At 37.5% G+C, this 26749-nt stretch overlaps 1 protein-coding gene and 1 long non-coding RNA gene across 13 annotated transcripts in view; one reads left to right on the plus strand and one right to left on the minus strand.

Annotated features, from left to right (window-relative positions):
- Nucleotides 1–502: 502 nt before the first annotated feature.
- LOC121673007 (pleckstrin homology domain-containing family A member 5-like) overlaps nt 503–26749 on the minus strand; it is a 102181-nt gene continuing 75934 nt past the window's right edge. For 5 of the 12 annotated variants that reach the window (XM_042045994.1, XM_042045993.1, XM_042045997.1 and 2 more), the window contains 15 exons: nt 22095–22157; nt 21443–21523; nt 21159–21308; nt 19689–19790; nt 18509–18620; nt 18208–18254; nt 17236–17424; nt 16591–16708; nt 14140–14255; nt 12675–12884; nt 9908–10066; nt 8591–8712; nt 7655–7800; nt 6442–6526; nt 503–3450 (listed from right to left, as the gene is read on the minus strand). In XM_042045994.1, coding sequence (XP_041901928.1) covers nt 3432–3450; nt 6442–6526; nt 7655–7800; nt 8591–8712; nt 9908–10066; nt 12675–12884; nt 14140–14255; nt 16591–16708; nt 17236–17424; nt 18208–18254; nt 18509–18620; nt 19689–19790; nt 21159–21308; nt 21443–21523; nt 22095–22157 — 1719 coding nt within the window. In that variant the 3' untranslated portion in view covers nt 503–3431. Of the gene's footprint in view, nt 3451–6421; nt 6527–7654; nt 7801–8590; nt 8713–9907; nt 10067–12674; nt 12885–14139; nt 14256–16590; nt 16709–17235; nt 17425–18207; nt 18255–18508; nt 18621–19688; nt 19791–21158; nt 21309–21442; nt 21524–22094; nt 22158–26749 lie in introns of all 12 variants that reach the window. The other 7 variants (XM_042045999.1, XM_042046002.1, XM_042046001.1 and 4 more) reach the window with 3 other exon arrangements.
- LOC121673008 lies at nt 10719–11438 on the plus strand. The gene is made up of 2 exons (XR_006019110.1): nt 10719–10848; nt 11284–11438. It is a non-coding gene; the product is annotated as an uncharacterized LOC121673008 (long non-coding RNA).

The raw sequence follows: 26749 nt of genomic DNA on the forward strand, positions 1-26749 counted from the left end.
GGTTTATTAGAAAAGGAAAAATAAAACCCCTCCACCTTATCTTTAAAATATAATGAAAAGTTTGAGGTAAGACTTCCCCAACAGCATCACTAATTAAAGGCCTTCTATTCTGCTGCTTTACTCAACCAGGATACAACTTAAGCCACCAGTCTAAGTCCTAGAGAAGTTAATAAATCTATTACTGACAGTGTAACTCATTAATGTTTTTCATGTATGCACTCCTGGTACATCTAGTGGATCCAATGGGGTGGACAAGAATTCTGTCACAGACTGTCCAATTAATGTGATTTTGATAGAAATGTTTCAATTTTTTTTTCTGATTTCCTGAAAATAGAACCCTATTGGACTCATTTTATGACATGTATTTCTGAGGAAATGTGAACCAAAGACTACTTTTTCCACCTCAGTAACAACATAAACAAGGTTTAGGTTTCAGCTGCCTGGTGAGGTCTTTCCCTTTGAGCCAGTCCACAACATACAAGAACTGCCAAGATACCAACTATAACTTTTTGAGTAATGTCACTTTATTAAGGGACTTAAAAGAATCACATTCTCTAGTAGCCTTGGAACAATGCAAATGGTGAACAAAAGACAAAAATAGATGTAATTGGTTCTGAAAAGCATGAACATCTGTAGAGAATGTGTTGCATTATTCCCAAGGACTCCTGCTTTCGAAAAAAAAGCATGTTCCATATATACAAGTGTCAGTGCAATAGCCAATAAAGCAATCAGTCAGAAATATAAAAATATCCTAGATACAAACTTAAAATAGATGTTTGAAGGCTGACCATATCAGTATTCTGATACTTCTATATCTCAGGAGTATGATCACTGGGATGACTTATTCTGATGAGGTAAGAAACAGTAGATGCTCTGTGATAACACAAAGCCATACATTTATTATGTTTTTTTCCATAAGACAAAAAATAGAGCACCCAATGAAACTCCCAGTCTTTGCAGCAAGTGCCCACAGGAAGTGAAATTATAGTCTATGCTCATTACTACATTCCTGCATCATTCACCTTTGCTGTCTTTGCCAACAGTTCTATCAGCAAAACTTGCTCATTCTCCCTCCCCTTGCCCAGCTCCTGTATAAACTGCACATTCCTCGCAGATACACCAAACCAACAACTGCTTTAGACACAGACAACATCTATAAATGTCCAAAAATCACTTAGTCATTCTTTCCTTTATTGGTTGCGATTCTTTCCTTGGCAGCAAGGGCAGAAAGAGATTGCAAAACTTGACAGCGAACAGCTCTCTGTAGAAGGGTTAGGGAGAGAACAGGGTGTGTCCTATTTGCTTTGCCTCAGGTGTTCAACCAGTGATGCCACTGAACTTAAGCCTTGGCTGGTTGAGCAATAAAAATCACATTCCTCTTTCCTCTGTCTTTTGGATGGAAGGATGCACTAATTTGGGGCTGCTGTTCCAAAAAAAGAGGGCGATGTGGTAACTTTTCAGCTGGATGCTGTCTGCCTGCATCATCATTCATCTTTCCTTCAGCCACCTCTTTCACTGTGACCCTCCCAGCTCTGCTGCTGAATTCTGATCCCTATTTTTTCACTTTTTAGAGAGAATGGCAGAACAACAAGTAGCCAGACAACACACTCTGTGTCTTGTGGCAAAGAGCACCAGGAAGAACCAGCAGCAGAGCTGGGAGTGCAACAGAATCCAACAAACATGAACTCCTACTTGGGGAGGGGGGCAATGGTAGTCATTCCAAACTGTTTGACTGTATCAGGCACTCCTCTATGAAAAAACACAATGAATTATATAGTCTCTAGAACAGCAATATTAACTTGATCAGGATATGATTTGTATGATAAAAAAAGTACAACAGGAGCTGGCAGCTGCCTTCCTGTGAAACTTGCCTTACCACTTATGGCACACACATGCACTGAAGCACACAGCAGTTGCCTGAACATGCAAAAGATTCCTTAGCTTTACATCCTAGATTCAAAAACTGTCCCTGAAATATTTTCATTTCTCATCATTCTTTTCTAAATCTCTTCTGTCTCAGGTAAATTCAGGCAGCTGCGCGAGATGGAACAGCGAAGCTGGTAACATCTGTAGTGTGACAACACTTGACAAATTATTTCAGGTTTTCTTTCAGTTTCTGGAAGATGCTACGCAGATACCAAAGCCTCCAGGAATCATCACACTTCTCTCCTTAACCCCACTGAACTTGGCAATCAGCATTTGCAAATATTGAATTACTGCTCACCACACCCCACTAAGACAGGCTATTACCTCCCATGTAAACAGACAAGGAACGGAGGCACAGAATGACTAAGTGAGTATTCCAGTATCACAACACAAGTCTGGGAGAGCCAGGAGCTGAACCTGTATTTCTTGCATCTCAGTCTCAGGTTGTCTGTTTTGTTCTGTGTTGCAGCCTTAATTCTTCCCTGAAGAGGAAGACTGGGATCTCTTAAGAGTCTGTCACTGCTACTCTGGTTGACAGGTGATGTTGCCAATGCGATAGGACTTGTTGCATTCCCCACATCAAAAGGTGGAACACAGTGTGACATCTGTTTGCTGGAAGAAATACTAACCATACAAGTCCTTAAGAACATCAACATTTATTTAATATGATATAAAAGAAATGGGATATGAACATTCGTATTTGAACAATAATAAGTGGCTTCTTATACTTACATCGTATGTGCTCATTGTATAATATATACACAATGAACATAATTACATTTGTACACAAACTAAGTACTGGATTGAAAACCTGCTTATTGCTGTACACACCCTAACCCCATGAAGGAAAAGCCCAGTACCTCAAAATACCTACACTCCATTTTAGTCAAGAAAAAGTAACCACTAACATTAATGTCTATGTTGACAGAAGTGTGGCAGTAACTGCTGACATTGCAACCTGACCAAGAAATCATTACAGCAGAAACAGGACATCTTTTACTAAGCAATAATAAAAATGGCACATTTTAAATATATCTATATGTATATATATATAAAAATTTTACAAATAAATTGTTAAAACAATAAATTGTAATGTTTAAAAAGTGTAAAACAAGGTTTAGTGGTGATATGTAAAATTAACCGGTTTATGCATCTAAAAGAAGCAAAAAAAGTTAACTTATATGATCCATAATTAAAAGAACATTAAACTCTGAAGAATAGCAAATTAAGTTCTGACTGTAGGCTGCACATTAAAAAGAGCCTTTATTTTATGTGCACAGAAATCGTAGCAGCAAGCTGGTATCAGGAGAACAATCTGAAGGTTGCTGAGTGTACACGTGGGCCATTTAAAGCTCTCTTGGAATAAACATTTTCCAGGAAGTGATAAAACGATGCTCTGTGGCCAAAAGCATCAGAACTATGAATTTCATAGATTTAAAATATACTGTACAATATCTTCTCATATTTTCATAGGTCAGGTCCATACATCTCAGGCATGAATTGTTTCAACAGAAGCCATTAGTGCTGAAAGACAGACACAGATTAAGTTACTCTATTTTAGCAACTGAATATTGTCTAAAGAAGTCAGGGGATTAAACACAGCAAAGGATTCCTGACCTCATCCTAGCAATGCAGGTGTAGAACATAATAAAGTATCTTAGAAATCAGCTGTTTCCAAAACCTGTTTTCCTGATGAATAATACTGCTGTCAAGATATTTTGACAGCAAGAAGCAAAACCAAGATTTTTTTCAAATTTACACCACTTTGAATGAAAGTCTGTTTACTCTGAGAGTTTTATCCTGTTACACATGGTCACCTCCAAATGCTCTTCACCTAAAACCAGTAATAGTAGCAAAGATCCTAACTGGTCTTAGAAACGACAGGCACATTTTGAAGAGGGATGCAGAACTGTCGAGCTGCTACACTGTACTGGCAACATAGTTCAAGTGCTCCACCCAGAGCTTGCTGTGTTTTGGTAATTGCTGCAAGGACTTCTAGAAATAGTTTTCAACAGTTCATTGGTAAAAATGTTCCTGAGCTTTGAATCCAGGTGCCATATAAAATTTCATTATCCCTCCATTACTCAGTGAAAATGCAATGCTTAAAATCGAACAGTGTTAGTGGTACACACAGAGATTTGTCTCTGCAAAATAAGGACTGTGACAAAAAAGGAGCCTTGTGTTAAGGGGTTTCTCCTTAGTCCTACAATATCCTGTGCCACCAATTTCCTAAGGCAAATCCCTCCCGGCATCGTGCCAAGAGTATCATTTTTCTAATTGACTGTAAAAGCCAAATACAGGTATTACCTCTTCATTCCCTGAAATCTACTATATATTTTCCAGATGCTGCCTGAATCATTTGGTTGCATATGAACAGGGCTGATCCTAGAGCTTGGAAGTTCCCTTTGCCACATAAGACTTCTTGAAAATGAGGGATGCTGAATTCCTTTATGCTAAAAGATGTGCCAGAATCTCTCAGCAAAACACTGGAAAACTGGAACCACAGCCCCAGAAAGGAAAGGGCAGTAAATAGTGCAGGCAAGCACTATGCTTCATCCATCTCCTCTGTATGCTAAGCCCAGCTCATGGCATGAATTTGTTTCGGAACTCCAAGGAAACAATCAACAGAGGCATCACATGCAGCGATGTGGAGTGTACATGCACATGGTTAGGAGCTTTTTCCAACTCAATCCGAAGACTAAAGAGCCATGAGGGCTGTGTTTGAAGTTCTGGGATCCTTTCCCCAGCACGGTGAGGCATGTGCAAGCAGAGCATCAGATTGACAAGTGCCATCCCAGATGGACCATCCTGTCCCAGCAATTAAAGCCTCTTTAGGGGCTGTAGAGGGTAGGAGTTTCCTGAACACAGGAATGCTCCACCTGCAGTACTGGCTGTGGGGATACACCTCACCAGGGGGCCAAGCCTTGGGCTTTAAGTGATGGGGCAGATCACCAAATGAGCGCCTTCCCTTCTCCAATTTATTTCTATTTTATTTAGCATAAATGCTAAAGAAAATGAATTTGCCAATCTGATCATCTGAGCTGAAAGCAGATTAATGCAATTGGTGATAAATCTCTGGTTGCTCTCCCCGTCCTGACAGGTGCCCTGTGCCTACGGACAGAATCCAGCAGTGCAGTTTCACTTTCATTACTGACCCAAAACTCAGCTGGTGGGGGAATGTTTGTCCTGTTTAAAAAGGAGATGCATGATAAATGTGTGTATATTTACACAGTGAACCTGAAAAGCATTAACACAAATCAGTATTTCCAGAAGAAAAGTCCCACTCATTTTTTTTAAATAGTTCTGTAATAAAAATTTTGAATAAAAGTACATGAATTCAAGCTAAATCTAATCATGCCAGACCACGCCCATCAGGAAGGCAGGAACAGTGTCAGGACTGAATGTGAAGATGGCATTTTCCACTTTCTCAAAAGGAAAAAATAATAAAATAATTTTCCTTTTTTTCTTTTAAACAGATTTTTTTTTTAAAACAGTTTCTTGCCCTTAGTTCATATGCAAAAGCTCTCTGTGATGACTAAGTAGTCTAATTTTGCTAAGATGAAACCTTGGCAATTGAGATTGGTACAGCAAATTTAAAAAAAAGGCATTTTCAGATGTCCTCATGCTAAATGACTGAACGTCTCAATTTTAAATTGTTCTTGATTTTAAAGGTTTCTTAAGTTACATTAGCTATGGCATTTAACATTGCCATTGAAACAAAGCTCATTCTTTGGTAGAAAGCTTATTTAAACAGACATTTCCTGACAACAAAGAAATGTGGATTGATTTAAATGCTGGTAAAGTGCTGAAGCATTCACACTGATATCCTACTAATTTTCTTAAACACTTGTCTAAACAAACACATACTTTATATTTCCATTGCCATTCATTAAGTGGGTAACATCACAGGTAGGAACATGTAAATCTAGCCTAACTCATGCTTTCTAACTTGATTCCTAGAAGCAATCACCCACTACAACAGGAAACAACAGCTGTGTAGGGCTTTCTTTATAGAAAGAAAAAAAAAAAGTTTTTCAATTGCTGTTTCTATGTCTTAAGCCATAAATTCTTCAGGCCATTAGCCCATTCCCTCCTGTGCATCACTAAGTCTGAGCTCTGGTTGCCCACTTTGCCCATTACCATGACTGAAGCACCAAGACTCATTTGCACCTGTGCAGTGATGCTCATGCCTTAACTCCCTGTTTTGTAACAGCTTAGGCCTCTCGTGTAATTCCAAGGGCTATTACCCTGCCAGTTGTGGAGAACATGCTTGATAAACCAATTAGCCCTTTCTCTTTGTAGCTGGATGGAGAATGCACTCCTTGCAAGCAAATCAATACAGGGATTTGTTTGCTTTCTGGCTGATTTATATTCAACACTGCAGGTAACTCTGTCTTGCTGAGTATCAGCTACAGATGTTTCTCACAAAAATAACAGAATTCAAATACCTGGAAGAATATTAGGAACAGGAGGGGTGGGAAAAAAAAGAACGTACTTCTCTGTAACTATACACACATGAAATGTGATCCTTCTGTGAGCTGTGTCTGTGTGGATGGAGCTGGTGACAAGGACGATTCTGGTGAAGAAGGCAAACTTTTCACTGCAAGTCATACAGCAAAATAAATAAGAGTACAAGTTAGAGAAGCCATAATAAAGATAAGCTTGAAAATCACCATTTTAAGCCATGGTAAATGTAAGTAGGAACAAATGAAAGCTACACAAGTAAGGACTCAAAATCTGATCAGCACAAAAAGCACAACTTCAAGGGAAAGCATAGCTGATCCTTAATCAGGCTTAGAAATAACTAGTAGAACAGCAAACACATGAAAGCTGATGTTTTATGTTGCCAAGAAAGAGAGGGAAAAACAAGTAAAATTTAAGTAGTTGGGATAGGCCCAGACCCACCTTCATATCTCAGCTCAGATTAACTCAGCTTTTTCATTCTGCTGAGCAGTACAAAATGCACATACAAGTTCTGGTTTTGATTATTAAGTCACAGAAAGGATTGCTGACTGCACTACAAAGGTCCAGATCACCTTTTATATCCGTAAGTTGAACCATTTGGCTTGCTTAACCATTCCCATCAGCAAATATCCTAATAATGTCTTGAATTCTGTCTTCTCCCTTCCTCCTCCCCTACTCACTCCAGCCCCCCCTCCCCCTTTTTTTCCTTCATTGCATGCAGTTTTGCTTTATTCCAGTCTTCTCTTCTTGCAGAATAGTCCACCACCAGTCACTGTACTAGACAGGCAGTGTTTCCTGTTTCTTCATCTTTCTTACTCCCCAAAACATGACCAAACTGGGGTCTTTTACTTGCTAGTTTAAAATATTGGAAACTCTCAATGATTCCACAATCCTGGGCATATCTAAGGCCACTCAGCAGCAGGGAGCAATGGTAAAAAAATCTATATATATCCAGGACTGAGATGAAAAAGGAAGGATTTGCTCCAACCAACAACTACAGTATGACTCAATTTCTGGCAATAGTTATTTAAATCCCTGAATTAGCAGCTATAAAAGCTATATTAAAACCTCAAAAAAAAAGGGATTTCTGTAGCTGTCCACTGGGAAACTATTTTTCTCTACGTTATAAAACTGTTCACATGTAGACTAGCTCAGCACTTCCAATTCACAAGGGTTTCAGAGCATCAAAAGACACAATCAAAATGAAATAAAGTTTTACATATGTACTGTGTAAGTTGTGCTTCAGTCAAACTCTTTTCCATACCTGCTGCTGCCTGATTTCCTTTTGAAGACTGTGCTGCTAATTCAAATGAAGACACAATCCCTTCTTCTTCTTGAGCACTAAGTATTTCACTTTCTTCTGAGCTGGTTTTGGGTTTGTGGTTTGCAACTGTGGTCACACTCTGCAAGCTGCTTAATAAAAGCACAGCGTTTAGAACTCGCTCTAACTTAATTTCAGGTGTTAACCACTAAGTATAGGAGCTATAATTTAATTTTCTCCCGTTAATAGAAAAAAGTTGCAACTTGCAAGTCCAGGTAGCATAAATTAAGCAGGCATTTTGAAACCCTTCTACTTTGTATAGCTACACTTTTAAAAAGGCACCTGGAATTAAATTCCTTTCCTTTATATACTCCTGCAGTTTCCTATTGCTGAAGGGTCCTGTGACAAAGTTACGACCTAATGTGAGAACTCACTTAGGACCTGCAGTGCAACTTACACTGAAGTTATGAATCCTTAGAGAGAACTATCCAAGATATAATATCCCTCTAATTCTGCAAGGCTGCAAAGTAGTGAGGTAAAAATTAAAGCAGGAGATGTTGAGTATGATGTTTAGTTTGCTCCTCAGTATCAGCAATAAAGAGCATGCTATGGAAGCACTGGCTGAAGTGTTCATAATGAATTGATGCAAAGCTTGAACTGACATTATTAAACACATTTTGGAGGCCAAAACAAGGATTATGAACGAATTCTGTTTATAACTGGGACAACACTTGAAAATAACCATTGCTTCACCCACCAACTCATCACCTCTTACTGAACTCCGGCAGCACTTAAGCCTCTAGATTTCCCTATATGTAAACCACTCAAAACCATATAAATATACCTTGTCAGTATTTATGGCAGTTGCTTGGTCCATTCAGATAATAAATACAACATGGAAGTTTAAAATAGCCTCTGAACATCTTGTTTGATTTTTACCTTATATCACCATCATGTGTTTCTTCCAATTTATTTTTCTTTTCTGCTTTCTCTTCATTACTCACTTCTTTTGAGTCAGATACAACATGTGCATCTGATAAAAGATCATCAGCTTTGGACAGCTATAAAAAAATTGAAATCATGAAACAAAAGGCTGTAACACACACTAAGTGGCAGATAAGAAATACAGTACCAGGAAACAGTTTTATTAACAGACAAATTTTGCCATCATGTATACTTAGTAACTCAGAATTACATAACTTAAGAAATTTTTATCAATACCATGCAGGTTAATAGAGTTATCCTAAAACTTATACCAGAGTCTATGGGCAGGGCTTGACTTAATAACTTCCAGAACTTATCTGAACTCTTTGGATTGCAGCCTGCCTGTTTTTTCATGCTATCCCTCTCTTCATGATGCCAACAGAGATTCCAGATACTGCAATATTTTGTTGATAAGAATGAATGCTGCTCTTAAAGGTCTCTGATTACATGTGATCAATTTGAGTGTATTACATAATTTTCCTTTTGAAATATTTGCATATTTAACAAAGCAACAGTTAATGATAACTTCTCAATAAGGAAGTGTTTTTAACGGATAACAATTAAATTAGTTATTTGATTTTATACCATTCTCCATCAGATATGTATTTTAAAAAACTAAATATGAAATAGGAAAACAAAAGGAAAAGTGAGGAAAAGGAAAAGTACAAAGTGATTAACTGAGGAATATGGGTATAGAAAAAGAAAAAACCTCTACACAATACTTTAAAAAAAAACCTATAAGCAGGATGTGATTATGTAGAAGCAACTCTAGTAATCCATTCTTCACAGTCAGTCTGGTTCTGCTGAGTGTTAAGGGCACTTCAGTACCAGAAATACCAAGGTAATTCCCTGCCAGGTGAGGTTCAAACTATTTCAAGACAGAAATCAAACCAGTGACAAATACCTAAAAGTACAGGTACTGCCTACTTCCATGTATAATTTGTTGTGCCAGCTTTATTCTGCTTTCTATAAACTATTTGATGCACTACAGCCAACCAAACAAAAATCCAGGGACATTAAATGGCTGTCAAAAATTACACTGGGGTAGGCTAAGCAATGAATATGTCAATGATTATTATTTAAAGACCATATACATGAAAATTCAATGTAATTTTGTGAATCTCTATGGAATACCGTCTATCCAACAATAAGTCTTTATCTTCCAAGCAAAAGGAACTGGCTCATTTTCCCATACTCTGGTGTGTGTGCCTCAAAATACTTTTTTACTGCAAGACAAGCTAACAAACAGTTTAATAAGGAATAGTTCTGTACCTCTTTAGCAAAACTTGAATTATGTTCTTGTTCTCCATCATTTTTCAGTTGTGCTATTTCTTCTCCAGGACTTCCATTATTTTGTTTCAAATTATTTTCTCTACTGGTGCTCTCCAACTCCTTCATGTTACTAGACACTGTATCATCCTTTTTCCGATTCTGTGGAACAAAATTGGTATGTGAACACACTGTTACAGAAGTTATCACAGTCTCAGTTCCGAGCCTTGTGCTGTCCTCTGACTGTGATTAAAAAAAAATACTGGAAAAAACCTTAAGCATACATTGCAATAAGGAAAATGGAAATTGTTAAGGACTTGGAATTTCCTCATTTTTGTACCTTTCAAAACAGTTCAGCCTGTCTAACATTTCTTTGTCTGTAAGATTACTGTACTTTCTGCTCCCCCCTTCTTCTCCAGCATTTCAATGTCACCCTTATCTTCTGAAATTTCATTCATATTTAGCTCAGTCACACACCAGCTTAGCAGCATTCTTACTTGCATTCATAAGTACTGCTCTTTTTATAAAATAGCTTTTTATGGTTTAAGAAAAAAAAAATGATAAAAATCTGCTCTCAGCTCAAAATTCATAGTGCACCTGCATGTACTTCCTCCAATTATCTTGGGTATCCTCCAAGCCTATGGTGTGAAATGATTTAATAGAGGACAACATAATATCTGATAATGGCAGAGGATATTAATTACTTCTTAAAAAAATATATCCATTGCACAGAGAATAAGGTGATATAAAAATTTTGAGGAAGGATGGTAGAGGTGACTTAAGATTGTGAACTGTGAACATTATATTGGCAGAGCAGCAAACCAACCCGAAGGGAGGCTCATCTAAGAACTGGAGCTGAGAAAAATAGGAGCCATGGAAGCAGTAAATCTCAAGGCTGAATTCCTGTGATCTAACACATGCACTCTGTTAAGAGGAAATTCCACGTAAGTCAGTTCATAAATCAATGTCTTTGCTCTCCTAAATTAAAGTATGCACCCCTTATCATACGCTTGTGCCAACAACGATTGCGAAGCAACTTCCTTTTGTATTACGGTAATCACTTCAAAATTACACAGCAGGCCGTTTATAAAAATCCTTTCTCCCCTCCAATTCTTAAATAACCAAACCACAGTCGAAAAGACTTCCAGCTGTTAATGCCACTGCACCATTTTTCTAAAAATCAATAGACACAGAAACTATGCTTTTAGAAACAGAAGCTATTACTCAGCATAATACCTCATCCTGGGGCTTTTAGCCAAATAGCATTCTGGAAGAATTTAAGTTGTGATAGAAAAAGTGACTTTGCAACATGGACTATTAGTTAAATATTCAATTCCGAGATCTTCTCACTTACTATATAAATTTCTTATCATCCCCAGAGCCCTGATTTCACAGAGAAGACTGAGGAACATGGTGAAATGAACAGAATTATTTTGAGTTCTGACACAGATTTGGCCCATTCCCTCACTCTGCTGCCCTGTGCTGGCTACCCAGGTACCATGCACAGGACTGCAGCTTCCTCACCTTCAGGTATGAAACAATACCACAGGGAAGAGATAAAGCTTAAACACCTCTGTAAAAACGACTGAACAAAACATCTGCAAAGCTTTGCTTTGCACGACCTCTTCTCTAGAAAGGCAGTGTTAATCACAGAAATATTTGTAGGAACTCCCTTCATACAGCATTCCTGATGTCAGCCCAAATACAGATGCTCTATTGCAAAGGCAAAACTGGAATTCAGAGTCTTCTGGGGATGCAAAGTTCTTGAAGAGAAAGTAACTTTTGTATAGCTCTGTAGCAGCTTACCATGCTGAGAGGGAAAAAACCAACTCAAAATGCAAACCTAAAACATCTTTGGAAATATCTGATTTCCTGACACTGCAATATATTTAATCTGCTTTTGGAAAATCAGATGTTTAAATGCCTACAAAACAAAAAAAGAAGGCATTTCCATACCAGTGGAAAAGCAAATAATTTTTAAAAAGTTAGTAAACAGTGTGGTCTGAAGAAAAAACTATTCCAGAAGATTAAAAACCCAAACAAACCAAAAACCAACCAAAAAATTAACTCCATTACACTACTGGAAAAGAAAACGAATTCTTGATATTAGAAAGTAGTAGGCTGCTTAATATCTGCTATCCTATATCTGGGTTTGGTTCAGCGTTTTGGGGCTTGTTTGTGGGTTTTTAGATATATCTTCAGAATAATATTTCCTGGTTAATGACAAGCAGTTATATCTTCCTCTTCTCTCTCCATCCTTCACCCTTGACTAAACTTCTTAGGCAAACAAACAAGTTTAAGAATGAGTGAAAAAAAAAGTGTGGGTTCTATTGTAACGTATTTATGGGCTTAAACACCACAGCAGAAGAGCACCACTTAGGAGCTCTGATCATAAACACACATTCCTACCTAAAATTGCTACAGATGTTTGAATATATTACATGGCAGAAAGATCAGCATTGACTTCATTTCAACAGAAAATGAGTCATGATTCTTCCTGATCCTGTTTTCAGTCACAAACCTTGCAATTTCATGTTGTTTGCTAAATCTGACTCAAACACCCCACCCTGTTAACAAACATCACAGTGCATAATCAAATGGATGTGGATTTGAACTGTCCGTTTTCCAAAAAGGCAAAGAAGTGGCTTCTGTCATTAGGTGTCAGCATGAAGGTTGTCTTTTTGCATCTGTGACTCTACAGTTGGTCTCAAATAAACTCCTTTGTTTTTTAACTGGACACATCAAAGCTTGTGATCACCGTGGGACCCACCTGTGTCACTTTGAATGGATTATCCCTGACAAAGGACGAGGTCTGGGAAGGAGACTGGTCTGAAACACCAATAATATTGAGTCCTTTCCTCTTCTCTCTCAGACAAGCTTGTTGGTGTCTCTTTATTCTTTCCATCTGTTCCTCTACAGTCATTCGAGGCCGTGAGCCTTCTGCAAGGCACAGCTGCTCCACTGCACTCCTTGGTCTTTCCTTAAGTGGAAGCAAAAATATATGTATGTGTTTCAAAAAAACGAGATGCCAAACTGGTAACTCACCAGAAGAGATCACTGATTTACTGAAGAGCAGAAAAATAAAGACCTCCTATGTATGTGAAAAAAAGTACAAGAACCAATTATCAATGAACACTGAAATTCAAAATAAAAGGAAGGAATAATTTGCTCTTCTGAACAGTAACATTACCATCACCAATGATAAACATTAAGAGAATGGGTAGATGCTCTCTCAAAGCCACCCTCTCAAGCTGAAACAATTTACCAGACATTATACAACTGGCAAACACAAGATATTTGACTGAGACAGAAACATAATTGAAATTTAATGATCCAGGACACTTATACCAGTTGATCTAATAGTAATTCCTGCCTTTTTATTTCAAGAAAAACTACAGCTGGGCATCATTTAACTGCAAGTGCAGGCTGAAACTAAGTGAATTTATTACTACTTAAAAATCTGTAATCCTAAGCATTATACTTTTCCCAAAATAACACCTATTTACCTACTCTGTTCTTGAAATTCACTGGTTTTCAGACAGATTTATACTTTTTTATGACAGAAAAATCGACTTCAGGCTAATCAGCTGCATTCAGGACATTTACAGTAACTGATTTCACTTATGAAAAGTGGTATTCTTTCTCCAGTCAACATCCTGTGAGCTTCTTTCTCCTCTCCCAGTCTTCTTACAACTTCTCCTCTACTATCTGGGCTGTAACTATGGTGAAAGTTTTCCTCTCTTTTGCACAAACTCCATGTAAATGTGTCTTTAACCCAGAGACTACAGAACTGTCTAATCTAACATTTCAGGTTTATTGCCTGCATACTGCTTATTACATCCTTATTTTTTGGCTGTTTTAGCTATTTCCCGAATTGTTTTAGTAATGAAATAAATAAAAGCCTGTGATTGTTATAAAGGGGCTGTTAAATTGCCAAATACAGGTCCTTCAAAGATACTTCATATGCTTTCAACTCAAGCCTGAACTTCAGCAGATCAGTAGATTTATCATTTACCATTTAGTTCTTGCCCAGTTTGAGTGTCTCCATGCAGTTTAACACACACAACACAACTTTATCATTCTGTCTATAGCTGTCTCCATTAATCTGGTATATAATGCTTTTATAACAGTGATTTCTTTTTTTTGTTAAAGAAAATTAAGATAACTTCAACTTTTGAAGTAACTACCAAACTTAAAATGAACACGTCCAATACTCAGAGGTTATTTTGAAGTACCGTTCTTAGATCTATCTTCTTATTCTTCCTCAAAGTGACATAGGATGCTATTGTTGAAGACTCTGGCATTGGGGATTTGGTTCTGGGTGGTACAACTCCCACAGGGAAATGTGAGCCTGCAAAACAGCAAAGCAACACACTAAGTGCTGTGCAAAACACTGCAAAAACTGTTGATTTGTCTTCTAGAAAACACATGTTGTCAGCCTTGGGAATTCCTCTTCAAAAGGCACATTCAGAAAGTGGAGAGGCCAGAGGGACTGAGAATTGATGGGTGAAGATACCGTAGGTCCAGCCAGCTCTCAGATGGCCTCACTTGTGTGTGCACACCCATGCTCATGTTTGTGTGTGACTGAAATCATCCCTGAGCCTGGTCAGCTGGGGAGTGAAAACAGGAGCTGAGGATATTCTGCTATAAAGCAACAGTTTGGGTCTCCTTTAGACAATAAAAAGGATAAAACACAGCAGAATTCCATTTTCTTTTTGTGTGACCTTTATGTACTACACAGGTCATCATATTCCTCTGGTCTCATATTTGACATGGTCCCATTTCTCTTTAAATGCTGATATTTGAAAAGAGAGGGAAATGGCTGGCATGAGAAGTGTTCAGTACTCTAATGTGCACAACCACTAGAAAAAATGTTTAAATTTCCTCTGAAATTTTTAATTTTTAGAACCACCCTCAATAAGAAACCACCATCATTTAAGTATGACTTCTTAAAACAGCAAGAAAGAAAACTCAGAGATGAGCTGCCTTTAAGTTTCTTTCCTTATCAGCTTAAAACCTTAAGACAGAATGGCATAAAACTGTTTACTGTACCAGCATAGAGCTGTAGTGGCATACACACCATAACAGAACTTAAACAATCAGAAATGGTTACATTTTCCTACTGCATGGGGATTGTTACTACGAGTGAATGCCCAGAACAAGAAATGTCTGTTAGAAAATTTCTATGCTCAGATGATAAAACACAGCTATGATAAACAACAGACCAAAGAGAGTTTTAGAATATACAAAGCCCCTCACTGCTTGCTACCACTGCAGCTGTTCTGTCCCACACCCCTAAATATTATTTATCTTAGAGGACACTGTGCTATTGCTGTCCCTGACTGAGGACTGTTTTTCTACAAATGGACGTAATAAAATAATTTCTGTCTTCGAGATAGAAAGCAGACTGGGGTGCTTAAAAAGTGTTGGGTTGCTTTATATAGTCAGTGTAGACTTTCTTATTTTGTCATGATCATTACCTCTTGACATAAATTACTATGAATAATAAGAAACATCACAGGTCAATAAAATGTAGGCATGTTGTCAGAAAGACAAGTTTCTCAATTTAGGTCATTGATGATTAGCAAATCTCATGATAAACCTTCCATTTTTTGCCACCAAATTAACAGAAATTTAATTATGTGCCTTAACATTTTATCTCAGCAAATACCCCAGAGAATCTGAATTGACAAATTGTGTGGTAAGTGCAAGCTTAATTATATCACAGTATCATTCACACAGTTTATACCCAAACTGTATGCTAACCTTAGTTTTAAAAACCTCTATGACCATTCTGATGAAGACAGTATCTTTGTGTAATTATGATTCTTGGTAAAACTCTGCTACTGTTGCACCAGCCTGCTCTGTAAATGGCTTCATCAAAGTACCAAAACAGAAGGGAGTGGTCCTGCTGGCACTGGAAACACCAATCCTTAGGGGTAAAAAATAGCTAAGTTTAGGTACTTTTTCTCCAAGCTCTTAATACGGTTTTTGGGAGGCAGTAAAGCTGAGCATTTTCCTGAAGTCACCTTTAACAAACTATTCTGTGTGTTTTAACAAACAGAATTGAGAAGTACTTCCTGGTAAAAGACTCTACCAAGCAATTAGTAGCTTTTATGGGAGCTAGATGAAGAGAAGAATCTAAAGCATTTAGCAATTGCAAAGACCTTTATTGTCTGTACACTCCAAGGTCATGATCATTATTCCTATTATATCAGAGGACAGAAGGCAATTCAACAATTACAAGATTAAAAAAAAAGAAAAAGACATTGTTTCCCTGCCTTATGAGAGCCTGAAAATTCTGTGGTGCTGCCTTTTTGGACGTTCCAGCGACATAACATCGGGAGCTTGATTCAAAAACTGAGTAATTGTTCAAGGGCAAGAACATAAAATGGGTAATTGTTCAAGGGAATGGTGTGTGGGGAATGTGAGTGATGTGATTAGACATGGTGTCAATAAGGATTTCAGGGTTGTTGGTGAGTGTAATGTTTGATTTTTCTGCGGTGTAATTGACTGAAATTTCTCTCGTCATATAATTAAATCATTATTTTATTGTGGAAGCTGTTCCATCAAACTGAGAAATGGACAGGCTACAAAGGCACGAACCATGAGGCAGCTTCTGTAACACAGCTAAGCTCTGCATTCCTTGTGAAAAAGCTGAAAGGTTGTAGTGCCTGGGGACAAACCTTTAGCAGAAGATTCTGATTCTGAAATTGGTTCTGTTTTTTCTTCACCATTAGACTCATCCACTTCTGCTACTGTAGTTAACTCCGGCTCGCTCTTATAAAGCCTATAATCAGGACCCTGAGGAACATCAAGGTGTGAGGTAAATAAAGAGGCAGTTTGGTACAAGTATTTATGTCTTAAGACCTAAACCCAATTATTTTGTGATAACTCTGCTCTCACTTTAAGACAGAGTTCCATTGTTCGAGTGCTATGGCAGAAGTACTTTTTGGTAGTTATTTTGAGTAACAATGTTTCCAGACAATCAGAAATTACAGGAAAAAATTGCTATAAAAAGGCAGAGTTGTGGATTTTTTAAAATTATCCTCTAGAAACAAGCTAGTAAAAGCTTCAAAAACTGAGTCCAGAGTTTTTTAAAAAACTAGTGAGGAGAAGAATCTAATTTTATGAAATTTAAGTCTTAAGACATTTTATATATGCACAGAAGGTATGACAGGAAAATGTGAAGAGCAAATGATGCAGCTATGAACAAAACCAAATAAAAGTAAAACCATAACACAAAAGTAGCCAGATGAGTAAACAAAAATGGTGACTGTGCAAAGGAGGGAGGATGCTTCAAGAACAACGTGGCAGTTGAAGCCACTTACACAGTAAGATCCATTTCTCTGATATCCTTGAATTTGGTACATCTTCTTTTCTTCTGTCAGATGTACTGGGCCCCTGCTATAACAGAGCAAGGAGCTGCTATCACTGGGCAGAGGGGGGATTATGGGAGGATGCTCTGTAAAGTCATAGGACCGAGGGAGTGGAGGACGAGGTGGGACTACTTCCTCTTCCTAAAGATTGTAGAATAGTCACCTTATTTAGACGTGTGCACCTGGTACAATTATTTATAACTTAAAAAGAAAAATATATTACCATGGCTACAGCAGCTATAGATTTTGCAATTAAAGGGACAATGCCACATTTAACAACAACAACAAAAATTCTAACACCTGCACTTCCTATTGGACATGTACAAACTCTCTAAATCGTCCTTTTAAAAATTAAATCCATTATTTTCTGCAAGATTTTTACATAAATTAAGCTTTTAGAAAGTTCTGTAAGCCAGATGTATATTGCATACACTTTAGATAATCATGACAATGTCCCTTTAAAACTGTAACTTCTAGCCAGATTTTCAGAGGAATTGAACATTTGGGAGCTCCCACAGTTTCAGCTCTTCTTGTGGGTGCTCTGGCTATCTGAGAACCAGGCTCAGTATCTGAATAAACATATAAAGCAATGTATTTCTTCCCATGAAAAGTGTGGTGGGTAGAAAACATATCCGTAAATCAGGGTTTATATTTCTATGGTAAGAGCCTAGGGAGAGGAAAAGGTAAGAAATGGAAAAGAGAAACATACCAGTGAGAATATAGAGACACAGTACAAATGAAAGCGTTAAAATTACTAGTGGAGGTATCAGTCTTTAAAACTAGTTCATAACGCAGTGTTTTTACAGAAACATACTGAATACATCCTTCAGACATCCTTAAAATGTTCAAGATAATGCTTGTTTTTTATCATAGCCACATTACAACTTCCATAATGCTAAAATAGTAAACATGCTAAAACCATACCTCATTTTTATATTTAATAGAAGAAAATGTCCTTGATATCATGATGCCTGTTTGGGGGAAGGGGGAAAGGTGTAGGGAAAAAAAAGAGAAAAATTATTTTCAATAAACAGCTTTAAAAAAAGTACTACAACCTGTTGCTATCAAACAAATACACCAAGCATCAACTTAAAGTAGTATTTGCTTGTTCTTTCCTCAGCCATTGTGCCATTTTTCCAAACATTCAAAAGCACCAGTGGAGCTTGTACTTTAAAAATTTGTATGATCCAATTTCATGTCCTATGAGACAAAACCATTGGCCTACCTGCTTCTGAAGAGCTTCTTTGCTGTTTATGTTTAAGTAAACCCTCCATGACATCCTGAATTCTCCACAGTTCCTTCTGAATCTGAGCACGCTGTATCCCTGCTGACTCAGTCTGTCAGTGAACAAACAGCATATATGGCCAGTACATTAGAATACACTGCAAGTGGGAAAAAAGGGGAAAACCTTTTTCTCTCTTTAGACCACACTGCGTATCCTTTCGCAGTGAAGGAAAATAAAATGCAGTAACGACAGACACTCTCCCATAAAACATTCAAATATAATTTGGAACAAGAAGTGTAAGATTAATTAATTTCATAATGCCTCAGTCAATTTGAGAGCAATCTGCTAGTTCAAACTTCATTTAAAGAACAGAATTTCATCTGCTGTCTGCAAAGAAAATCCAAGCAGACTTTGCACAGGAGACCCACACACAACCAGAGAGAAGGAACCATCAGTTCCAGCCCCAAAACAGGTGCAGATGAACACAGTGTTTGCACGCTGGCATATAAACCTATTTACATTCATGGACATACACACTGTGGACCAATCAATGCAAGGTTTACAGATTTTGGGCTTCCTTGTAATCTGATTAAAACTGCATAGAAAATCAACCCCCAGAGCAAAGAATCTGCAGTGCAAACCACACCCATCTGCCTAACCCAGGTAATCTGCGCACACCTCCATGTCCATGTCTCTGTGTGTGTGTCAAAGAGAGCTCTCCTTAGGAATTCAGCTCCAACACTGTCCACTCCTGCACAGTGAGTACTAAAATACACAGCAGAACCTTTCGCTTGTAAGGCCTGAAGGAACACCTACACATTTGCTGTAATAATTTATTTTGATAGAATGATTTAATTTTAAAACATTCAGTTAAATGGAAGGATTTGTGTGAAGATTTATTATGACTGTCAGTACAACTAAGGCCTGAGAAAGCCACCCTGTTTCAAAGCTGCTCACTGAAACAACAAAAAAAGGAAGCTTCCAGACAAAGGAAAACCAGTGTTATAACTTAAAAAAACAAAAGGAAAAAGTGAAGACTTCTTCAGAACTTACAAGGTAGAAAAAGAAATTGAAAGTTTGTAATTTAGTTCACCATTTGTCCCCCTTTTTTCATCTGTTTAGTTTTAAAACTCATAGAAAGTCAAAGTGAATTGAGTGTACTTTAAGACCTTTGCCACACCTGAATTTCTCCAAGGCGATCGAGCTGCTCCTGCATATGGTTCCTTGTTACAGTTACATCATACTCCAATTTATCATATTCTCTCCAAGCTCTTTCCAGTTCCTAAGTATACAAAAAATTTAAAGCATTACAGATGCACATTCAATTAAAAAAAACCCCAATTTTTTTCTTTTTCCAGTGGCATGAAACTTCAGGAAGTAACACATAAATAGGTGTCAGCAATAAATAAATACTTAATTTAGAGAATGCAATGTTTAAACAGCTTTTTGATTTTCTAATGACACTGAATGAAATTCAAACAAACAGCATTTTGTCTTTTCACCAACAGAAAAGATAGGCAAGGGCAAATTCTTCAGAATACGCCTTTATAGTCAGAAGGCATGTGGATCTTAAGCTGTCTTTCCAGCGAGGCAGAAAAGCCACAAAAATGGATGCAAATTTGTCTCTTTTATCACCCGGAATACACATGTGTGAGTGCACAGCATGTGTGTGCATAGGCAATGCATTATGCAAGGCAATGTAACTCATCCAGCCCTGCCTGCGAGGCTGCCAGGGAGCGCCCCGGGCCCGCGAATGCACCGCTACTTTACATATGTGCAACTGCAAACACCACAAGGAAAAGGTGGGGAAAAAAAATTATTCTTCTTTGAGGTCGGCCCCATCATCTCACTTTTGCAGCCTACATCAAGCAATTTACTCATTTGGAATAAATTAAAAAGTTAATGAGGGAAAGTGTATCTTGAGGATTTCCTTTCCCCTGGTTCCCTTTCCTGTGTCCAACCAATTCCTTCTACAAGATAGTCTAACATTCAGTTAGACAGCCAGTATTTCAGGGCTGACATCATACCAGTTTTACCACAGCTACCCCCTGGAATCTGACACTGAAATACCTTTTTGGATATATCTGTAAGTAGGCAAAAATGATTCTTTGTCATTTCAGTGCAGAAACCATCACAAAGCGGAAAAGGACAGCAAACAGCAATTCCTTCCTTTCCCCCCCTTTTTTTTTTAAGACTTTTAGAAGTGCATAATTTGGAAGATCTTTTAAATATAATGGCCCACTGTTAAGAGAGACTACGGCAGTCCTGCAGCTGGCTTTTGCTTAAAATAAGTCAAATAAAGTTTGTGCTTGACACTATTTTGCCATCACATGAAATAGCTTATTTTCGTTATTTACTTCTTCTGCTATCAATTTTTCATTTCATAAAGATGATAATCACCACACCAATAAAGTCTGTATGCACCCATTCCTGGTCAGAAAAAAAAAAAAAAAATTAGAGAAAGACCACTCAATGAATGCACTGAAAAGATCACTTTCCATCCGCCTTTGACAAAAACACAAGGGAGTAAAAGACAACTGAGTTTTTGTTGGGATGCAGTACAAAAATAAGCAAAACCAATGCAATTAAGAATATGAACATAATAATTTCACACTTCATTAAGTTTTGCTGGAAAGAACGTGGTACTTACTGCAGTGGCTCGGGATACTTCCCGACAAGTGCTGAGCAGTCCGTTCTGCAAGTCATCTCTCTGTAAGACTACATTTTGTATGGCTGCTGGGTTATCTGCATTCATTTCTATCTCCTGACTTGCTGATAGCAAAGCTTGCTCAAGCGTGTACTATTGTAATAAAAAGAATTATTTTTAATGTTCTGCATCATTGGGCTGATTTTCATTTTATTTCAGCTATCAATGTTCTGATAATAAGCATGTAAAATAACATCCAGTTTAGGTAATAAATACAATTGTCCTACTTTCTCCTTGTGTAGCTGTTGAAGCTTCTCCTCCAGTGCTTGCACAACTTTATCCTGTTCACATAAATGGCTAAGCTTAGCCTAGTATAGAACAGAAAATTACCACAATTAGCATTTTGTTATTTACATCTTCAGTAATCAAAATCTAACTTGATCAAATCATTACACAAATCTGTATAAAATGTTATTAAAATAAGAATTCTAAAATTATGAAGGCACCAGTCTTGCATTTTCAAGTTACTTAAGAAACCCTCTTTACTATGAAGTGCTATTATAACTTGAAACAGCATAGCTCAAAACATATAATTTATGATTCTACAGCTAAATCTTTACAACTTAATAATAGGTATTAGATTCTATTTTAATTTACATATTGCTTAGTATTATAAAGATGATTTTATACATTCACAGTCTGTCCCATGGTTTTTCAGGTCACTGTATCAGAGAGTTAAAATTTCAGCCAAAAATATAATATTTCCTGCAAGTCAGAAACTTATTGCAGAGACATGTCCCTCAATTTCATGATGCAATTTCTGTTGGCAATCACCTGTATGAAGTGGGTTTCAAACCCAAAAGCCAGGAGGACAATCATTGCCAAAATCAAGATACAAACACCAACATTTACAGGGAAGAAGGAATACAAATGACTTACATCAATGTCCAGCTCTTCAGTTCTATATTTGTATAGTGTACCCCTACATTCTTCTTGTGTTAACTATAAGGAAGAATAATATTGCCATAAAACAACTTAGTTGGACTGTGAAAATGAAAACTACTGTTCAACTTAAGAGCTTTAATACAGAAATCAGCTTTTGCTTGAAAGGTAAACCTACCACATTGAACAATACATATTTAGCCAATATACATTAATGAAGGTAAATAAATGGAATGTCAAGCAGACTGCCAGTAGAGCTGCATTAAATTAGCAGGCTGTTTCTAATGCAAACTGGAGTTTTAAAGATGTACAACTCAATCACACATGGATTATGTAGGAAGATGAAATTGCCAGAGTACATCTAAATAATGATGCATCATTGTGTCCAAGTTTTGTTATATGAATTCTAAATACAGGGGCTCATTCTACTCTGAATTAACCATTCTAGGCCCACTAAGGTCAGGTATTTCACAAGCAGGATGATCTGATGTGAATCCAAAACCAGAGCAGAATGACCTAAGCTTACAACATATATGTAAATATCTTGTTATAGATACGTCCAGTAAGAGCCACCACTTTTCACATGGATTTTCCATATGGATTTCCTACTTTTCATAGAATTTCCTCCCCTCCAACAGAGCATTACCAGAAATGCCACAAATGGAAGCTCTTCTATTTTATCTTTGGACCTAGGCAAACTTGTCTCCTCGTTCGAGTAAGGATACAAAGTACCTCAAAATACTTTCATACTTTCAAGCTCCTCACATTAAGTTCTTAACTTTTTCAATCTGTTACTGACCAGTAACAAGATTTTAAAGTATTTTACAAGAAAAAAGGCAGCTCCCCATTTTAGAGTGAACTGTCACATGCAGTAACTACTTAATATCCTATACAGCAAGTATGGACATAACACTATCAACCTTCACATTCTATTTAATTAAAAACATTGTGTGTACAGAGTCCTGACAGAGATGCTTTCCTTCCATGTGTCTGTCACAATTAGGCTATTGTGACTTTATAGTACAAGAAGGACTACCAAAACACAAGTCTGTGTTAAGGGACACTTATAAATAAAAGGACTAGGGAAGGGTTAATGAGACAAGCATTCCAAACATAAAATAAATCTTCAACACACTGAAGTGTTTCATTTCACGATATTATGCCCACATATCTCATGCAAATGTACCTGGTGACAATTTAGAAGTATGTATAGTGTATTAAAAACACACAGTAACTTTCTTTGAAATGGACAGTTCATGAAAATGAATGTTGGAATATGAAAAAAGCCACAGCACTTTTGCACCTCATGAATGTCACACAAATTGAGATATCTATTTAAACTCCCACTATTGTAGAGTTGTGTTGTTTTACTGTTGATTTTATCACAATGAGAGAAAAATGAGGAATGGAAATATTTAAATAAAACTCATAAACATGGCCAAATGTCTTTAACTTACAGAGGAAACCTAGTTATATTTCACAACAGAAAGATACTACACAAGAAAGATTACCCCCTATTAGAAAAATACACCTTTCCAAGTCACTGCTCAGCATTTTATGTGGCTTAGCTGGAAAAATATACTGCTTTTTCAAGCCAGCATTTTTTATACTTTTTAAAAAAGAGAAACCTTCATTTTTCTGGCATTTCAACCTTAATTATAGCTGAGTTTAAAACAGTTTGCCAATTCAGCATCCCTAGCCCTGCGTACCTCCTGAGAGGAACACATCTTAAGTATTAAGAAGAGGAAAACAGATTCTCAAAGAACACTGTAGCCATGCTAATTCTTCTTATTAAAATCCTAGCACACTTTTCAAATGCTACCAACTTCTTGCTTTGGTCAGCAGTACCAGCTCCCCACAATAGGCACTGCTGCAGAGCCACCTCATTTTAACATTTCCACTGCAACGCTTTACACAGACTTAGCACAAAACCTCCCCAAATAATGTGAATAACTTAATCCATCTCTGACAAAACAGCAGCTCCACTTCTCACGGCACATCAGTAAATCCGCTCAAGGCAAGAAGTGCGCAATGCTATCGCATCCTGCTGGAATGACAACGGGAACTGCAGCAGACAAAACGCAATTACACATTTCAGGCAAGGTTAACAACCTCATAACCCTGGAAAACGCATTATAAGAGCTCCAATGACCAAGTTATCAAAATGTACTTCATGTCATGTTCCACAAACGCCTTTCTTGCCAAATCGCTCCCACAAAGCCTTTGCCAGGACAGTAATTCCAGAGCAAGAGTGCCATCTACTGAAGCAGTGACAGGAGTTGCTGCTGGCTTCCCTTTCCCTCGACATCTGCCTATTCAAACACACCAAATCCATTCCTCTTAACGTGGGGAAACACACCAAAAGCCCCCCAGTCAGTAGAGAGCAGCACCCTGAGGACCTACGAAAAGGACTTAGCATTTCTGAAAGGCAAACTGCACATGCAGAGTTTGGCCAAATGTGTATCTTGCATGTGAAAAAGTAACATGACCTTAACTGAACCTCCTTCTTAGGTTAGAAATCCTTTGCCATCAACTGTACAGTCCCCACCTCTGTCACACACCAGTACCAGATGATTCCCGGAAAGGGAGAGATCCCCCATGATGGACACCATAAGGTGTTGCTGAGACACAAGTGGTTAAAGCTATTTAAGTAGCTGATACTGAAAACAATTAAGTGACAGCATTATTTCATTACTTTGTAAGCTATTTTCAGATTCCACTAACTGTTTTGAGTCAATAAAAATACAGGAGGACATTTCACACCCCAAAAGCATGCTATGCACCTCTGTAGGATGCTGCACTTAGGAAATTAAACCAGGACAACCTAGGACATTCTGTTGTTGAGCACAAGATTAAAATAAAGACTTCCAAGAGGCCTTTTGCTTTTTAAAATACTTCTTGCTATCAGGAAGCAGGGCAAAGGGCATTTAGCCCCATTAAGCAAGGGTCTCCTTCAATTTTGAATTCTGTGACATAACACACTTCAAATACATATTGAAAAAATAAGATTTTTAGCTCAAACACAATCATCTTGTGTTCATAACAAAACCTGAAACCTCTCAAAATCTAACACGCCTAACAGCTTAAATGTATGAGCTCCTATAATAATAATAAGCCATAAGCAAGACCTCCCTATCCTTATAGGAACAAAACACTTAAGGGCTATTTTTCTGTTATTTGAATTTATTAAGAACAATTATCCATGGCAAGACCTGGATGTTAGCTTGTTGCACTCAGATTTTAAGTTTTCCTCCTCAAGAGAACTCACATATAAGAGGAATTGAGGAAAATTTTGCTTTTTAAAGTCAACCTGTACTGGTTTAGAGAAAAAGATTAGTTAGAGAACAAGATTAACATTCCTCATCCAGTATTAGGAAGAAGCAAAAAACCCCAAACCAAGGTAGAAATGGGTCTAGTCCATAAAAATCCTTTTTCTCTTGTCTGTACATATGGAATAATTTCCCTGGCTTGTACTTGTGAATTTACAGCACAGTCTGCAGAGTAGACTGATGTGAGTCAAAGTGATCTAAATAACTCTGAGGATGTAACAAATCACAAACAGAAGTGTCTTATAAATGACACATTTGAAATAGATGTTTTTGCTATTTTACTAAAGAACCATTAATCATTACAAACAGGAAGCAAGACATCTGAAATTAAATACAAGCTTTTCTTGCTTTCCTTTGCTTAACTCTAAATGAGCTCAGACTTAAAACGGAACTGAATAAACTGAAGCTGAGAAAGATCCTTTTCTTTATCCACAGGAATGGCTGCAGTCATCACAAACTATTTCAGCATCCTGACAACAAAACAACTTTCAGTCACTTGCACAGAGGCTTCTCCCAATTATTCACATCTCTTTAAAACTGCAGCAGGAAAGATGACTGTTAAACCAATTTATTTTATTTGAATAAAACATTATACATTGTTTAGACTTTAAACAAGTTGCTAGAATTTTAAACAGGTCAGTTTTGCATTACAAAAGTTTAGAAGACTATTTAGGCAGTGAAACACTGAGTGTGTTTTTAGCCTATCCTGAAAGTCAGTTAATTCAACATCTCATACAGGAAACTTCATCCATGAAAGCAGAAGATGATGTTACTCTTCAGCTAAGGCAGCTTCTGCATAAGCCTTCCGACATGCCACAAACACTCTGACCTGAAGAGACCTCATCTCTAATGGCAACAGGTTATTCAGTCCTCATGACCTGTTAGAGTCACTGTTCCTCTGACAAGAATGTCAAAAAAGGTGTTTATTCAGTGTCAGATAGGAAGCAGCAGATGTGCCTGCAAGGTGAAGGCAGATACTGCAGCTGACAGCAGAGCTTCATCAGGGCAGCACCTGGGAATTTATTGGTATCCCCAAAGACAGGAGCAGATCAGCCCAGGCACAGCTACACCTCAAATATGTCTATTTAATATTAGAAGCTCGGGTGAGTTTCCCCTGACACATCTAAAGCACCTCTGCTCATTATACACCTATTGATTTCTCTGTCTTACACACTCTATCACACAAAATTGACTTGCTTTAACAAAATCCTAGCAGTCAGGCTCCTTTAAAAAATTACAGCAACCCCCCGAAATTTCATTGAGGGCTTGAGGACACCTTACTTCTCTCATTCCCCCCTTCAGGTTCCATGTTAAAGCTCCTGT

Source organism: Corvus kubaryi, unplaced genomic scaffold (genome assembly GCF_017639235.1).
Source record: "Corvus kubaryi isolate FWS band 111438036 unplaced genomic scaffold, C.kubaryi_AGA036_p1.0 65087, whole genome shotgun sequence".
Classification (NCBI taxonomy): domain Eukaryota; kingdom Metazoa; phylum Chordata; class Aves; order Passeriformes; family Corvidae; genus Corvus; species Corvus kubaryi.